This window comes from Mus pahari, chromosome 2 (assembly GCF_900095145.1).
Source record: "Mus pahari chromosome 2, PAHARI_EIJ_v1.1, whole genome shotgun sequence".
NCBI lineage: Eukaryota > Metazoa > Chordata > Mammalia > Rodentia > Muridae > Mus > Mus pahari.
Genome location: NC_034591.1, coordinates 152,961,503 through 152,979,764, shown reverse-complemented (window position 1 = coordinate 152,979,764; position 18,262 = coordinate 152,961,503). Strand labels below are relative to the sequence as shown.

The 18,262-nt window shown below is 42.7% G+C and overlaps 1 protein-coding gene across 1 annotated transcript in view; it reads left to right on the top strand.

Moving 5' to 3' along the window:
• Slc15a5 (solute carrier family 15 member 5) overlaps positions 1-18,262 on the top strand; it is a 76,312-nt gene that overhangs the window by 21,396 nt on the left and 36,654 nt on the right. The window contains exons 4-5 of the mRNA XM_021191540.1: positions 3,479-3,702; positions 9,939-10,125. Of these exons, the coding sequence (XP_021047199.1) occupies positions 3,479-3,702; positions 9,939-10,125 (411 nt within the window). The remainder of the gene's footprint in view (positions 1-3,478; positions 3,703-9,938; positions 10,126-18,262) is intronic.

The window sequence follows — 18,262 nt, the reverse complement described above, 5'->3', positions numbered from 1 at the left end:
TGTGTAGTCTGGTCTCTAGCAAAACCTTGGCCCTTACCTTCTCACCAGATTCTTCTTGTCAGTTCCTCCTACCTCAGAGCCCTCATTGCTGCTCACGCTGTCCCAGCTCACGTCTATTTCACGTTGCACCTGGCCTGCATCCCTTAGGTTGTGTTAGTGACTCCCAGCCATCATTCCTCAGCGTGTACACCTCAGGAAACTTCAGCACACCACCACAGTGGTAGTGAAGGGTCTTCTATCCAGTGCGTTCTCACCACAGATATGTCAGCAGAGATTTTCCTACTTACAGTGTCTCCAAGACCACAAAGACAACTTGAGGATTTACAAGCCTTGCTCCCTGCCATGATGCTGGAGACAAATGCTGGAGACAATATGTTGAATTTGTGATCATATCCTCACATCTTGGGCATGCATTGAACACTTTCCTGTGCCAGAAGGATGTTTAGAAATTTTTGTCATTTGTTCATTTGTTGTGTGTTTTTGGCCACTTTGTTTTCTTAGGTTGTTTCACTGTGTCAGATATAGTTTTCTTCCACTGAATTTATTTTCCCAAATACCTTACAACCTGGCCCACAGAACAGTGCTGCTGGCCTGAGGATTATGACTGCTGTACAATAAAATGGTATGGAAGAAAACATGTAGAAAATTATGGAAAATTACATTTGATGTCTGATAGAACTAATAATAAGCTACCAGGATATACCTTTTTATGTCTTTTTATATTCAATTTTTTAGTATATTTCACAAACATGTTGACAATCATACTTGAGCTTGTCCTCTGTTTTCTAAAATAGGGTCTCATAATCTTGCTTCTACCTTTGAATGCTAAAATTATGGTCATCTGGGTGATTTTTTTAACTGACTTGTTAAAGATTAATTTAATTTTGTCTATATATGCACAGGGACAGGATATATACACGTGTATAGGTGCCCTCAGAGGCCAAAGAGGGCATCAGATTCTCTGGAACGGGAGTCACAGGCAGGTTCTGAGTCACCCGTGAGTGCTGTGGACCTGACTAAGGTCCTCTGGAAGAACAGTGATTGCTCATAATCACAGAGCCATCTCTCCTCCATGCCCACAACGGATTTACAACAGTTTAATAAGCACCAATCTAAGCTAACTTTCTTTAGAAATATCATTGCAGCAATACTTAATTGTTTATGAAGAGTGCAAGTGTATAACATGTATTAGAAGCAAATTCAACTTTTCTCTCTTAACAAAGCATGTCTGGTTTATAGTAAAGCCATAGTGTGTTTAATACAGATATTAATACAAGACCCTGAATTTATAAATATGAAATAAAAGGAAAGGAAATAACTAATAACTAGCCTCCTATAAATAATTGCTGTTTAATGATAAACCCAGAGTGATTTGGATCAAAATAAATCATAACTCTGCTGTCTACATAGCACTGTTTTTCTTCCAAGAGTTGATCAGTGTTTTAGTTACAGTTCCTCTCCCTGTGAAATAACACCATGGCCAACAAGCAAGTTGAGGAGGAAGTGGTTTATCATGGCTTCCAGGTTGCCATAACACTCTGTTGCTGAGAGAACTCAGGGCAGGAACCTGGAGGCAGGAACTGAAGAAAAGACCATGGAGGAGTGCTGCTTTCTAGCTTGCTCCCAGTGCTTAGCTTGTTTTCTTATAGCACTTGGGATCACAAGCTCAGGAGTGATACCACCCACGGCAAACTGGGCCCTCCCACATCCATCAATCAAGAAATGTTCCTCATGCCAATCTGTCGGGGGCATTAGCTCAGTGGAGGTTTCTTCTTGCCAGATGACTCTAGCCTGTTTCAGGTTGACACAAAGCCAGCCAACACAAGCAGACAGAGTCTGAGCTGAGGAGCAACACAAGCAAGAATATAAGAATATGTCAAGGTTACATCACCTAGCCCAGGCCTGCCTATGTCCAGCTTCTAGACTTCATCATCACACATCCAGTTCTTGTTTTACTTAAACCAGGTAACTCACAGAAATAGCTAGGAACACCTCGTGACTGAGCAGCTCCTGCTGTAGTAATGAAGCCCTTTCTCTATCACTCTTTCTCTAAGGAACACAAGGGTGGTCACTCCCATGTGCTTCTGTCTTCTCAGCTTCACCAATCCTGGGCCTTCCTCAGTGCTTGGGAACAGCAAGAGTTGAGAAGGATCTGAGCCCCTCAGCAATTATCCCAACGTCCCTGCACGTGACCTGAAGACACTTCACAGAGGCCACCAGAGAGCCACAAGTATAATCATTCTTGGTCACTACCAATTTAGGCTGGATTTGATTCAGTGACTTGAGGTGAAAGGGTGCATATTCAATTACCAGGCCCCCAGCTCCTCAATTAATCAAAGGCTGACATAATCAGCCTATTACAAGGCTTACAGCAGAGATCGGAGGGAATCAATAGCGCCAACTTTATAACCATAGAAGGAAATGTTGACAAGTACTCCTTATTTAAATATAACAACCAATAATTGGTCACATTTAAATGATATTTTTTTTTCCTAGCATTCATCCTATCTAGAATTTTCTTACGGAAAATTTGGGCACAATAAAATGACACTCATTGTTATTCGAAGTGTCTCCAGATGACTTCCTGAGAGAAACTCAAATGTTTTCATGTGTATTGTACCAAATTTGGGGTTCGTAATTCGTGGAAGGATTTGTCTGGTCAAAGGGAATAGTGTGGAAACGTGTCCCAATCAAGGTGGCGTAGCTGACGACACACCAAGGGCATCCTCCTTCTCACAGGAGCAGGAACGCCCAAGACAGACGAAGAAAATGTGTAGTCTAAACCGAGAAGAGGCACAGGTGACGTCCACGTAACGGTGACTGGGCAGATGCTAACATCTGAGCCAACACAACACTTATGTGATGTCTTCAATGTCAACCAGGAGGAAACTCCTGGAAAAGCCAACTCATACAGCCCGAAGTTTTAGTAACGTTGTCAACATTCATAAAGACGTTTAAAGACTTCGGTGTTTAATTTTATGTCTGAAATTCAGGCGTGAAATCAAAGAAAAGAACACGTTGGCCTTTATCTCAGTGTCAAAATAAAAAAAAAAACCAGCTGCTCCCTGACAGGTAAAATGGGGATTATTTATATTTTACAGAATAGCCCTGGTTCCTGAGTAAAAGATGTGAAAGAAAGTCCAGGTTCTCTTATTCATTAATGAGCAAAGTTAGAGACTTCTAAGAGACTCTGAAATTCTCTGCGCGGGTGCCGTATTTTGTCACACATCTCTTTTTCTCGTGTGTCACCACTGATCTTAGCTTTTTTCATTTTTTACATCAGCTGTCAGGCGCCACCCTGGGCTGGTCATTGGGAGCCATCCTGTCAGCAGCTCCTTTTAATCCAACCCCTCGGGGGCGGAAGCCTCCTAAGCCGCTTTTACTACCTTTTGTCCTTGGGAGTCAGTTCTTGCTTCATGTCTAGGAGGGCTGAAAAGCCATCGCGGTGCTAACATATGCTATCTCCAATGCTTTGCAGGTTGCTCCCTCCTGACTATCCCCAGGGTGTTTGTTAGGGCCCTGAAAACACGCTGCCTGCCGTACTGCCACTTTGGGCGAGATGGATCGAGTTGGTTAGACCATGCCATGGAAAAACAAGGTGTTTACCACAGTGAATTCCAGGAGGAAGAGACGGAAAAGGTCCTTTCCGCCCTTTTGCCTCTCTTCAGCTTCCAGCTTCTGTACAGAATGTGCCTTATGCAGGTAAGGATGCAGGACAAGGCGCACCAACAACGACATGGCAACTTTGTGTATTTTCATTTTGTAGTAGTCATTTTTTTACTGGCATAAAATACCAGACAAAAGTGACCTGAGGTGGAGAGGTCTGTTTGGGCTCACAGTTTGAGGGGATACAGTCTGCGGTAGTGGAGAAACAACCTGAGGGACATGGTCCTTCCCCTTCCACAGAAAGGAAGTAAGGCTGGCTCTGGGAAACCCATGTGTGCTATCAAGGCTCTACCTACTCAAATTCCACAACCTGCACCAACAGCGCCACCACCTGGAGACGAAGTGTTCCAACGGATAAGGGTTTAGAGGAGACATTCCACATTCAAACCACAATCACCCGGCAGGCACTTTCAACCACCTTTCTGAGCCTTTGCTGTACCTTCTGAACAATGCAGCCCCTGGTTTAAGAGCTCGGCGGAGTCTCAGGGACCCCTGACAGGACCAGCTCTACAGGACTGTCCAAGGCTGGCCAAAGGTGTGAGCAAGTGTCTCAGAACACAGCCCTAAGGTTTAGATAAGTCTTCATGGCAATCCCAGACCCAGAGGCAATTCCCAAGGACAGATTTCACCCCCATCTTCATTAAACCTGTAGAAAGCATCCCTAAGGAGCCACGTGCGAGCCCACCTTCAGTAACTCTTCAAGTGCGAGTCCTAAAGACGACATGATTCTCTTCCTGCTCACATCCTAGTCTTCCGGGATTCAGTCCTTACGCTGAGAGGAAATCAAAGAGAAAACACTAAGCCCAGAGTGTCTTTTGTAGATATATGTGGTTTTAAACAAATTAATGTAACTATGTTCAAAGACCAAGTTATTTATGGAGCCGAAGGAGACGGTTATAAAAGTCTTTGAACAAACTTAGGACTTTCTTGATGGCTACCCCAACCGCAACTTACTACTTCGAAAGCTCATGAGTGAGTTGTGCGCCTCAATCATGGAACGATAGAGATGGAGAAAAGGAGTTCGCCTAACCCCAGCTTCGTGTGTTAAAGAAGAGATGTGCGCAGAAAGTTAAATGACTTAGGGATGAGAGGCTAAGGTGACCTATCACCTAACAGGCATGAGAAAGAGCATGAAAGAGGCCTGTGACACTCAAAACCGCCCATGCCTGCTCCTGAAAACCCCGGGTGAAGAGGTGAAGAAGAAAAGTCCCCCACAGACTCATGTGTTCGAACATTTGATCCCCGGGGGTGACAGTGTCTGCAGAGTCAGAGCCTTGCTGGAGGAGTTACATCACTGGAGGCAGGTTTTGAGGATTCATAACCTCACTGCATTCTGTTTGTTCTCCATATTTCCTGTGTGTGGGTGAACTCTGGTCAGCCAGTTTCCTGCTCCTGTCACCATGCCAGGATTCTTAGCCCTTGCCCACTGTTACAGACAGTGCCCCCAGAGTCCTAAGTTAAAGTAAACCTTCTCTTTCTAAAATAACTTCTGCTCCTGGTGTTTCACTACAGCAAGAGAAAAGTAAAAAAATTAAAATAATTAAAAAAAATAGGCCCAGGAAACTGCTGCCTCTAAGCCAGACTCAGTCCACGACCTGTCTTTAAAATATGTATTATTATTGCATGTGCACAAGTGTACGGTGTGGGAAGGGATACAGCACTGCTTGGTACTCTTACCAAAGTCAGAAGGCAATGGAAGACTTTTCTTCTTCCACTTTTATGTGGGCTCTAGGGATTGAACCCAGGTCACTAGATTTGTGTGGCAAGCACCTCTATCCTCAGACATCTCTTTGTTCTATTTTCATCTTTGTGCGTAGAGCAAGGTTTCAATATTTTGCATCATTGGGGAAAAAATAAGAATAGTATGTGCTGCTTAAAGATTATATGGAAGCTAAAATTTACTGTCCACAAGTAAAGATTTATCAGAACACTGCCATGCCCGTTGGTTTGTCATGTCTCCGGCTACTCATATTTAAAGGTGGAAAAACTGAAAAGCTATCAAGGAACCCCTGTATGGACATCCTCATCACCTGATCCCTTACAGAAAGGTTTCCTAACTCCTGGTCCCAACGGTGTGTGGAAGCTATGCAGATCGGGAGTCCTCCTGACCGTACACATAGGAGCAGGCATGAAAACAAGACTCAGCAGAGCCTTCTCCATTGGTGTGGGCATTGTTAGGAAGGCCCCTAGACCTGAGAAAATAATGGTGACCAAATTACTAGCTCTAAACCAAGTTACTAATCAGTCCATAGTGACTCTTAAACCATTGTGTGCTAAGAGAACAGATTATGAACTCATTGTCTTTCCACTGAAGAGATTTCTCTCCACTCAGTGTGAACTTTTTCTGTGAATATATTTATGATATATGATATATGATATATGACTGATATATGATGTATGATATATTACATATTATATATTATATATTGATTATATATACAGTCAGACCTCACATTCCCTGCTCTTGTTCCCTGCCTTTGACCCCTCCCCTCTTCCCGTCTACTGCTTGTCTCCTTTTCTTTCTTTCCCTTACTTTCTCTCTCTCTCTACTCACATACACACACACACCACATATACACACACTCTCACATGCCCATACGCACACTCATACACACCCATACACACACACTCACAGACACACACAGACACAGACACACACCCCCACACATACACATACACATGCACACATAAACACAAACCACACACAGATACGTACTCACACATACACACATACTTATAAATACATTCTCACACACCCATATACACACTCACACACAGACACACACACCACAGACATATACAAACACACATGTACACATACACCATGCACATACACACAAACATGCATGCACACACACACGCACACATGAGCCAGTTAGCTCTTTTCCGTGGGTGAGGTGTTATTTTCAGGAACACGGATGGGCTGGACAAGAAAAGAAAAAGTTGGTAAGCTAAATTTTAAGGGAATCATTACCCAGTTTAATGGGGAAAATCCCAAGTATTTATTGAGCATCTATTGTTCACCATTGTTTATTAAAGATGACTTCCAAGTATCTACATTTATTTGATGTGGGGAGACGGCTGCCTGCCATGGCCTGTGTTTGGAGATCCAAGACACCGCACAGAAGTCAGTTGTCCCTTGTCACCATGTAGGAGTCAGCTGAGCCAGCTCACCAACCTGGCTTCTAAATATCTACTTCAATCCTCACAGAAAGAGTGCACAGCCACGGTGATTGTCACAAATCAGAGGCTTAAAACCTGAGTGCAGTGACACACGTGTGTAATCACAGTGCATTAGGAAGGCTGAAGCAGGAGGATTACTGTGAGTTCAAGGCCACTCTGGGCTACAGAGAGAGCTTGAGGCTAGCCTGGATACCTGGCTGTACTTTGAGATCTTGTCTTTAAAATAAATAAATGTCTAAGGCCACAGTGAATAGAAGACTAAGTCACTGTGAACTGATTAGCATAAGACAGCATGGCTGCCCACACTCAAGGCTGATACCAAAACCCTTCGCCATTATCCACAACCACACACACACACACACACACACACACACACACACACACACTTGACTAAATATCCTTGATATAAACTCCATAGGTAACAAAATTATATAGAATGGTGTTTTGCTGGAAATTAAAAGAAAATGTTAGAGCATACTTCTCTAGATTGACTAAGGAAATCTCCTCCAGGACAGGTTGAGGCTAGATTTTTGCCGCCAGATGAAATAATCATTAATACAAAAGGAAATCAACGTGCCAGGAATAAAACATCCCAGAATTCCATGTTTTAGATTTAGTAGCAATAATTGACCTTCAGATCCGTGCCATATATTTAAAATATGTTGATATTAAGGCCGACAAGGTTGCCGTTTGACATTAGGGCCTCTCAAAGGTGAAAATGAATCTCTATTGACAGCAATTACTGCTGAATACTCAGAGGCCTGAGTGAAATAAAAGGATTTAAAGTTTTAAAGTAGGGAGGATTTTAGAACTTGAAGCAGAACCAGGAACGACTTCAAGCTTTCGAGGTGCCATGGCCCGTCCCTGGATCAGGCGATATATTAATATTGCTTCGCTAAAGATTAATGACACATTTGCAACATTATTAAGTTAACAGGTTTCAGTGTCTGTGATTCATGCCGATAATAACTTTATTCCGATTAACAATAATTCTCATTTGAAATCGGTAACAGAAAGCTGCTCTGATGCTGGGCTCACATTTAAACTTATTCAACTGCCAGCACTTTTTAAACACCCTATCCATTGATCATTTTCCCTCTTGTTGGTGTGTGTGTGTGTGTGTGCGCGCGCGCACGCGCGCGTGTGATAATTTTGTGGAAGCAGAGCAGAAATAGCTAACTCGCCCTTTACTCTTGCCCTCTGTTCTCAATCAAAGCAACCCTTGTTCATTATCCTAAGTATTACACAAAAGACTTGGAGATAAATGATCAGCAGGATGTGTTCTATGTAAACAAGAGGGGCTATGTGAAAACGTGGCTCAGCCCTATGTCTGAGCAGTTGACATGGCAAGAAATGCCCTTTTATCATTGATCAGCTGTTAACAGCTGCAGACTCTGCGGGGATGCCTTGCAACCTCCTAACTGGAGAGAAGCAGTTGGTGAGCAGCCATGATGGGTGCTGGAGCAGAGTGGTGCTCCCAGGATGGTGGAGATGCAGGGCTCCCACTTCAACTTTATTACGGTATGAAAAGCAGTTTGTAAAATGCATTCCTCAAGGAAAAGACATGTGGGTCTTTGCTCTGTGCCTCTCGGTAGTTTTGTGTGCTCCTGGGGCTCAAAGACATCTTATGTACCACTAAGGGCACTTAGAAGCATGAAGCAATGCCCCTGTTATGTGTGATATGTCTGTCTTGGTTCTGATATGTTGACCCACCAGAGCCTTGCCATACAGGAAGAAACCAGAAGTTAGTGTTATTGACTTAGTTAGTATGAAGATTCCCTTAAATATGAAAAAGTCCTTGTGGTCTGTTGAGACTGTGAGATGGAGCAAAGGAAACTTTAAAATTCTGTCATCTTTTGAGTTTATATAAAGACCTGTTCCCCACAGGTTCTGTAGAGGTTGGCTAGTGTATCAACCACCTTTCCCCATCGAGGTAACAAACTACCCAACACAAACCACTTAAGGAAGAAGGTTAACTTTGGCTCCCAGCTCAAGAAGGTCCACAGAGTTATGACATAGAAGACATGAAGCAGTTGGTCACATTGCATCTGTAGTCAGAACACTTAGAGCAAACAGGAAGTAAAGATCCGACACCAAATCTCAAAGTGCCCCCCCACTCTTTCTAATTAGGGTCCCACTTTTCAGGGGGTCACAACCTCCCACACAACACCAAGTTCTAGGACTATCCAAGCACATACTCTTTGGGGGACAAAACATTTCGCACAGAAACCACAACTATTAGCACACCAGAGTCAGCTTAAAAGTAAGCAATAGGGCTGAAGAGAGATGCTCCAGCTGTAAAGAGCGCCGGCTCCTCTTGCAGGGGACCTAGGTTCAACTTCCAGCACCCGCGTGGTGCCTCACAACCAGAATCCAGAGGGATCCTATGCCCTCTGCTGGCCCCCCATAGGTACTGCATGCACAAAAAACCCCATACACATAAAATAAAGGGTTAAATAAAAGCAGTTAAAAGCAAGCCACAAACACTGAAATTTTGGTCTTGTTTTTCTTCTTGTTGCTTAGTTGAGGTTAGAAACAAAACCCACGTGGGAAGTTCCTGGAGACAGCCCTCAGCAATTAACCCGTCTCTCTGTCAGTCCCGTCTCGGAAAAAAACAAAACAAACAAACAAACAAACAAAAAAAAACCTGCTTTGTCACCAAACTAGATGTCACTTAGAAATTCTAAGCTAGCCCCTCCTGTTTGCATCATTGGAGTGAGAACAGACAACCTTCTATGTTCTGGTTGTTTTTGCTTGAATGTGCAAGAGAGCATCGTCAGTTTGCGTCTTGAGGGTTTAAGCAACTTGACTCCATACCTGCGATCCTGATTAACAAAGCCTGAGAAACGTATGAATGTGAACTGAAGTCAGAACCAAGTGCTCTGAATCGGTGACAGTGGCAGTGGCCTGCGCAGAGTGTGTACGGTCACACGTCCTCTGTCAGCTCATAGCTGGGTCTTGAAAAGCTGAGTGATGCCTGTGTCGCCTGTCACAGAGTGTGCAGGAGAAGGGACTCATCTGACAGCGTACAGTCCCTTTAAAGTTAAGGCACTGCCCCTGTGTCTAACTCCCCTCTTCCTCACATGCAGATTCCTTCAGGATATTATCTTCAGACCATGAATTCCAACCGGAACTTGGGTGTATTTTCTCTGCCGATTGCGCTAATGAACGCCATCAGCCTTCTGCCGTTATTAATTCTGCCTCCCTTTATGGATTACTTCAGCAACTGTCTACTTCCCTCTAAGAGAGATGGACCATTCCTGTCAGCATGCATGAGTAAGTAGGGCTCTGAGGGAATTGTTTGCAACTTAAAACAGCACACACACACACACACACACACACACACACACGCACCTACACACGCACACACACACACACATACACGCATGCATGCACATACACACACAAAGACTGTTAAACTAGCTACATGCTCCCAAGTAGGTATGCAGGTTTCCAAATTTCAAAAAAGATATATTTATGGGTGATAGTATCCAGGTCCCTGAATCAGGCATCGACATGATCTCTTTAATCCATCCTTTTCGGCCTCTTCAGAAGTCAGTGAAGCTCCAAACACCACTAAATGGACTTTCCTTCAGGTGGGCAGGCCTCACTCCTGAATTTGTCCCTAACATGTTCTTAAACCAAGAAGGTTCTTAGTGGGTCTCAAAAATTAATAGTCTTAATTTCTGAACCAGTAACAAAATTTATTAAAAATTAGTAGTGTGAGCATGGAGATATGGCCCTAAAGCACTTGCCGAACATGAATAAAGCCACGGGTTCTGTCTCTGACTCTGAAAGGGAAAAATTAATTCTCTAATTCACAGCCCCTGTATAGTAATTCTTCAGATAGTAAGGAGTATAGTGATGATTTTCAAAGGTTTTTCAAAGTGAAACAATTTAAGATCACTTCCTTAGGACACGGGCATTAAGCCATAAAATAAAATCATCTGGTTAATGGAGAAAAGGCAGCGTAGTCCATTCTGATGGGTCTGCGCTCCCAACCATACTTAGTAAGGCACTGTCAGGGAACCAACCGCAGGACCAGGGCAACAGTGATTGTAGCCTGGGCATTCTCGGCCACTCAACTGCTACCGCGTGGCTTTGAAACACACAGCCCTGAGCTCTCCTGTCTGCACATTGCTGGTTTGGGGTTTCTTTGAGAGGAATAGCCTATGTAAATCTTGGGTTACCTTGTTATGTAGGACTTGAAAGCATGCAGCAGAAAACAAAACAAAACAAACAAACAAACAAAAAAACGGGTGCCCCAGAACAAAGCTCTGATACCCAGTGGAAGCCTCACGAATGTTAGTGATCATGGGACATTTGCAGGGCACACCACTTGTCCACTGATAGGCAAATGAATGAATGAATGAATGAATGAATGAATGAATGAATGAATGAACAAATAAATAAATAACCCAAACTGGAAACATCACACAAGGCAAACAAAGATGACAGGTGGTAGCTGAGATGTGATTCCCTTGAAAGACTCAAAGACCAGACTGCAGCCTTCTTTTTCTGGCTAGTTGACCTGTTGTGTCTCCTTAAAGATCAGAGGTTGTGGCCTTCTGGCCACACAAGTTTCTTCCTGTTTTCTGTACAGGAAGCACAACTTCCTGTGTGTTCCCTCAACCCCATGGGCACAATTCTGTCACACCAAGGTGTTTGGTCTTGGTTAAAACTCGAGGTGACTAACATCATCATAGTTTCTATGGCCATCCTCACTGACAGAGACTTACCATTCACAAGTTTCCAGAACCTATTTTGTGACAGGTAGGCGTGTTACTATTGTAATAGCATTTAGCAAAATACAAATCCTGATATTTCTCTTTTATAGTCTATGAATGTTAACATGCTTCCTAGGTCTTCTATTGCAGAAGTCTAAGAAAACTGTTATTTACAGGATGCTCTGGGTGCTCTTCTGAACTTTGAAGACGCAAATAAAAGCACATAGAACCTTGTACGTTTGACTTTTGTGGGATCACTACTGAAACAGAATAAAGAGCCTATGGCGAGAGTCCATTGATGTTACGAAATATCAAAAGAATCTTAGCAATTTTATGCAAGTACCACGAAACTTCCGAAGAAGAGCTACTAAATTTATACATAAAAAATTCTAAATCTTTCCCGTGGGGAAATAGACAAACAACCCAGCTACCACAGCTTAATTAGAAATCCTTCCTTAGAATAAAGTCTCTTATGTTCAGGATAAATGTGCTCAACTTTCTCTATGACGTATTTGAAATCATGGCCATTCCGCAAGGTATGCGCTCATAGATGAAGGTGGTATGGTTATCTAGCACACCATTTGATGTTGTTGATGAACTAAATTATTCCCCTGCCAAATGTGTAACAAGACCTAGTGGGCAGGAGAAAAGAAAGCGAGACTCACTTCAAAGGAAATGAAGCTTTGCCCCACTGGGTACAGAATAGTGAATTCAGTTGTTTCTAAGCCAGACTCCATTCATTCATTCATTTGCATACTTTTTCATTTATTTGCATAATGTTTTGCTATGGGAATATAAACATATAATAATATGCGTCCTTTAAACTAGATATTTGGGTGGGTTTTCGATATTCTGGTTATGATTATGGAAGATTAACAAGTTTTACCAGGACACGAAAGCCAAACCAAGGGTACTTTCTGATATCAGTTTGCATAATTGAGTGTGTCTAATACGAAAATTTCCTTCCCCTTTGAACTCAAATGCCCAAATATATGAGTGAAGTATATAGGTATATAAATTATGAATGGGCATGTATTTGAGTGAAGTATACAGGTATATAAATTATGAATGGGCATGTATTTATGAATTCCTAGTTTGATCATGGGTATCATCATGTATATAATACATTTAGATGTATAATAAACCATAATTTAATATTTCAAAGCTCATTACAATAGTGTCATCTGAATTCAGGTGTTTTAATTTGGTGGTTATTATACCATTATTATTATTGTTGTTCTTGTTGTTGTTGTTGTTGTCGTCATTAGAATTATTAATATTATTCCATTATTCAGCTATATATGGCTGTCACATTATAGATATTAAATTATCTGCATTAATTTGGAATCTTCACTATTGTTTTCAATTAGCAGAGGAAAGTAGTTTAAATGTCCCTCTACTAGTGAAGTTCCTTGAGAGTGTGACAAAATATCTGACCAAAGCAGTTCATAGGAAGAAGGGATTATTTAGGCTTACATCTGGAGGGAATGCAGACCACTGGAAGGAAGACGGTTCAGTGACAGGAGAGTGCAGCATCAGGTCATTCTGCATCACACAGAAGCAGGGAGGAGAGATGCTGGCGCTCAGCTTACTTTCTTCTTACTCAGCCTGGGGCTCCAGCCCACGGTGGAGGGGTGCGCCCTAGTTAGCTCCAACTACCATCGTGGCACAGCTTGAACCATACAAGAGAAGGATCGGTTGAGCAATTGCCTGGTCGTATCTGACTTCTGGCATGTCTATAAGGAGTATTGCCTTGACTACTGATTGATGCAGGAAGATGTAGTCAACTGTGGGCAGAAAAATCCTTAGGCTGAATCAGCAAGCACCATGTCCCCATGGTTTCTGCTTCAGGTTCCAACCTCCCACAGTGAAAACCTGTGACGTGGCTTGTCAGCCGTGTGAACCCTTCCCTCCGCCCAGTTGCTTTGGGATGTTGTTTTTCACAGCAACATAATGGAACTAGAATAGACTGGCTCTAGGATGTCCCTCTCAGGCATGCCCAGAGATCTGGTTCCAATAAGATTCCAAATGTAGAGTTGACAGTGAACATTATCCAACAGCTCCTCTCGCTGCAATAGTAGGTAGCTGTTTCTTACAGTGTCCCACTCCTGACAATATCAAGCTGCTTCAGGAACTGTCATATTCAGTCCAAGTGGGTGGCGAAGACAATGACAGTGTCTAAGAGGCAGAATCAGAGCCCGGACGCCTGAGAGATGGGGAGGTCTCACCTAACTGGGCAAACTTGAAATTTAATAAATCATTTGCATTATCTAGCATACAAACATTGCAATGAGAGGGACTTCTAATTTATGATATAAACTGTTGAATTCATCATGGAATAAAATCACAAAGAATGTCAGTCATTTAAAATATTTCTTGGAGTTGGGGATGTGGCTCAGTTGGTAGAGACCTTGTCTAGCATACACAAAGCCCCTGTTTTTATGAGCCAGGTGTGGTTATGCCTGCCGACGGCCCTAGCACTCAAAGGGTGTAAGGAAAATACATAGTTCAAGGTCATCTTCAGCTACAGAGTGAGTTTGAGGCCAACTTAGGGACACATGAGACACCATCAAGACAAATAACAGCAGCAGAAAAACAAACAGGCAAACAAACAAGAAATAAAACACCTCTACACCTTCCAGAGCTATGCCAGACAAAGCCTTGATATGCTTATAGTATTTCTAGGTTATATTCCCTAATATTATATATGCATAGATGCATCTATTTAAAAATCAACCTTGATTTACCAAAATTCTAAAGCTGGTAATATCGCCTGTCATACCTAGCGATACTTCTGACTCAGACTTTCACGATGCAAAGTTGGTCACACTATGAGTACTTCTTTCCCTTTCACCGATTACATAGATTCTGCTTCTGTAACCTGAGCCATTCAGTAGCGAGTGCTGACCCATCCTAGTATTAATCTGATTTAAATGAGCCCAATTAGGATTACTGACAAGTCCCACACAAAGCCTGACCATGGAATTCTCTTGAAGTTGAGCCACCGTTTAAGTTAAAATGTAGTCAGACAAAATATATTCAAATGCTAAAGTAAGATCTACTTTAAAATAACCTGAAAATTCTGACTGTAGTGAAAGTTGGTTGTAATACTTTCAGCAAAGTGTTGGTCCCTTTATGCATCAGAAGTACCTTCCAGTACATCTTATAAGTGGCTGTCTCATGATGTCCTGTTGGGTTGGAAAGGGAAGTATGGTCAACCTAAAACCAAAGTCCTGGCTCCAGGCACTTTAACTGAAGTAGGGTTAGCTCTGACAAGATTGCTTTTTCCCCTCCTTTCTCTCTTCCACTTTTAAACAAGTACAAGCTATTATAGTCCGAGATGTCCTTGAACTTGTGACTTATGACAGTCCTCCTGCCTCAATCATGACCACTGAGAATAGAGGCAAAAGAGGCTATGCCTGATTGGGATTACTGTTTTCCATGAAGTTTTCAAACTGATAATTTTTTGCAAGGAAAATACTATATGCTCGCTGCAAAATATATAATAGAATGAACTATGCCAGCAAGTAAAGGAGTCTCTTTGCAGTGGTTAATTGTCTTCTTAGTTGTTCATTTGTTTAACAAAGGCATTTTAATACCCTCAGGTCTTAATGCTAACATAAAATCAGCATTAAGTGTGGAGTGAAGTACAAGGACCATCTGAAGTGATATAGTTGATGCTTCATAGAGAGCAAGCTGGGGCCTGATATTGTTAAATAAATGGTCTGCTCAACATTCAAAAATTCAAAGAGACTGAGGCCCAACTCCTGGAATGAGATCAGTGGTCTAAGGAGAAACCATGCAGTGGAGGGCGGCACCACACAGAGAAACCACACAGCGGAGGGCGGCGCCACGCAAACACAGAAGCATAAGAGAGTAAAGCCAATCAAAGCTTAAAAGCACAGGCCAAGGTCTGTGAGTTTAATTTTGTATATCGTGTGCATGCAACAACACACTTGGAGGCCAGAAGAGGACATCAGATGCCCTGGAACGGATGGTTGTGTGCCGCCATGCGGGTGCTGAGAGTCAAACCCTGATCATCTGTAAGATCCAGGAGCCCGGCAAAGCTGAGCAATCTCTCTAGTCCCAACACACACCATTTTCATAGTAGGACGTCTCTTCCCCAAAGACAGCAAGCACAGGATAATGAAGTCATTGCCAAGTTCATATTCTAAGTCAACCTTAGGTGCAAACCTGCTAAGTGAAGGATCTGCTCAGAAAATGTGCTAACCTTCCAAGAGAATTTTACAGCTACGGAAGAGCACGTAACAGCAGACACACACGTTAGACTACCCTCGGGCAGTCCACAGTCTTCCTAGTGGATAAGTTTAACCAATACCTTAAAAATATTAATATGTCCATTATTTATTATTAGATTTTTGCTTCAATATATGACATTAAATGAAAGATTCGTTCTGGAATGAATTCCAACTTTCTTTTATTTCATTGTGCCCTAATTCTGAAAGTGTCACCTGGTAAGATAATAACATAAATTATGAGAACTTTCATATGCTTATAGGTTTATCCACAGTCACACAGCCAATATTAAAATATATATTATCTGATATCTCCTCTGGAACCATGTGCTCAATCTTGTAAATATAGATCTACAGGAACTATAAAGTGTGTGCATTCTGATCAATGGCACTGTGCTCTGGCCATGTTGTGATCTTGCCCAAGTTTAAAAAAAAAAAAAATTCAGTAGAGTAGAATAAACTCAGATCGGAATCAAACTTTGAATTTTTAAAGTCATTTTTTCACTGGCCTGGGGTTGAAGCAGCAAACACAGGCTTTTAGATCCTTCATGGACAATCAGCTGGGTCCCAGATCATCTAAGCAGTGTGTGTTATAGTTCAAATGGGATCATCCTCGCTGCAAGTCACATTGACATTTAATTGCCAATGGGACAGATGTTTGGATGGTGAGCAGTAACTGGGGCATAGACGGAATTCATGCCCTTAAAAAAGGACCCAGTGGAGTCCCCACAGAGGGATTAGAGAAAGGACTGAAGGACTGAAGGGGTTTGCAACCCTATAAGAACATCAACCAGCCAGACCCCCCCCCCCAGAGCTCCCAGGGACTAAACTACCAACCAAAGAGTACACATGGAGGGGCCCATGGCTCTAGCTGCATATGTAGCAGAGGATGGACTTTTCGGGCATCAATGGGAGGAGAGACCCTTGGTCCTGTGAAGGTTTGATGCCCCAGTGTAAGGGAATTTGAGGGCAGGGAGGTTGTAGTAGGCGGGTGAACACCCTCATAGAAGCAGAGGGAGGGGGAGGGGATGGGGAGTTTCAGGGGCGGGGAACCAAGAAAGGGGATAACGTTTGAAATGTAAATAAAGAAAATACTAAATAAAATAAAATAAAATAAAATAAAAGGACCCAATGGAAGAACTTTGTCCCTTTTGCCCTCTGACTTATACTCTGTGACATTACAGTATCCATCCTCTTCAGAGGATATAATTAACATTTGAGGCACCACCTTGGACCAAACAGGAGCCCACACTAAGCACGTGAGCTTGCTGATCCCTGATGGCAGACTTCCTAACCTGTAAAACTGAGAAAATAAATCCCCACTCTATAAATGATCTTATCACTGGCGTTTTGCTTCAGCAAAGTCAACCATTCAGAACATTATATTATATTGAGTTATATGTGTCTTTTGCCCAAATTTGTCTGGAACGGGACCCTTGGTTGGATTGCGCCAGATCAATCGGGTATTGGTCTATGCTAATGAGGAGCACCTCAGGGTTCAAGGCAGACAAGCACCATTTGAGGGTATGGTTTTAGTGCAGTTCTGCTTCTGTTGCTAGGTGTGTGCCTGCAGGCCTCCATAGCTAACAAACTCTCAGGGACACCAACCGTACAGGCAGCCAAGAGCAGAGGAGGGTCCAGGACAGCTTTCTAAAATTCCGTGCAGGTCTGTGTAGCAGTAGGCGTGTCCTGATGAAAACCCTTCATTTGTTATCAAGCCAAAAATAAAAACCCAAAAACGGCAAACACTAACTGCCAAGCAAGCAACTCGCTGCAGCTCTGGGCCACATCTGGTCCCACATCTGCCTTTAAACATGGAAGCTGAGAGATACTTGCACACATGAACATTTGAAGTTATTTGATCATAAGAAATGTTAACTTTGAGCCCCAGCTGAGTGAAGCTACACAAGTTCCTCACAGATTGTTATTTTGAATGTGATTCATTAAAAGGTTGTAAAAATATTTTTTTCCCCCGCTTGTAACACACATGCTTGAGTTTTCTCAATTTTGCCTTTTGGCTTGCAGGAAGTGCGCGTTTATTATTGGCCATTACAGAAAACCCAAACCGCAGATCCGGTCTAACAAACTGGCAGACACACTACAAACTTTCTCAGGGAAATTATAAACCTTTTGACAGAACAAGTGGTAGTCTCCCACCCAAGGAATAACAACCCTGCTGACCCTCCGAGATGAGCTGAGGTCTGGGCGGCGGNGGGGGGGGGGGGGTACAGACCAAGTGATACTCAGTACCTAGTGTCCTAGTGTATGTGATTTTTGTCTTGATTACAGAACATGAAAGGTATCCCAGAAGATACTCCTAGAAGTCAAATTCTAGAACAAGTTCCTGTAGAGGTGTCATTAAAACCGCTCTATGCTCCCAGCAGGTGCGTTCGCCTCCTCTGCACCCGACCAAGAGCTCTGGATTCTCGA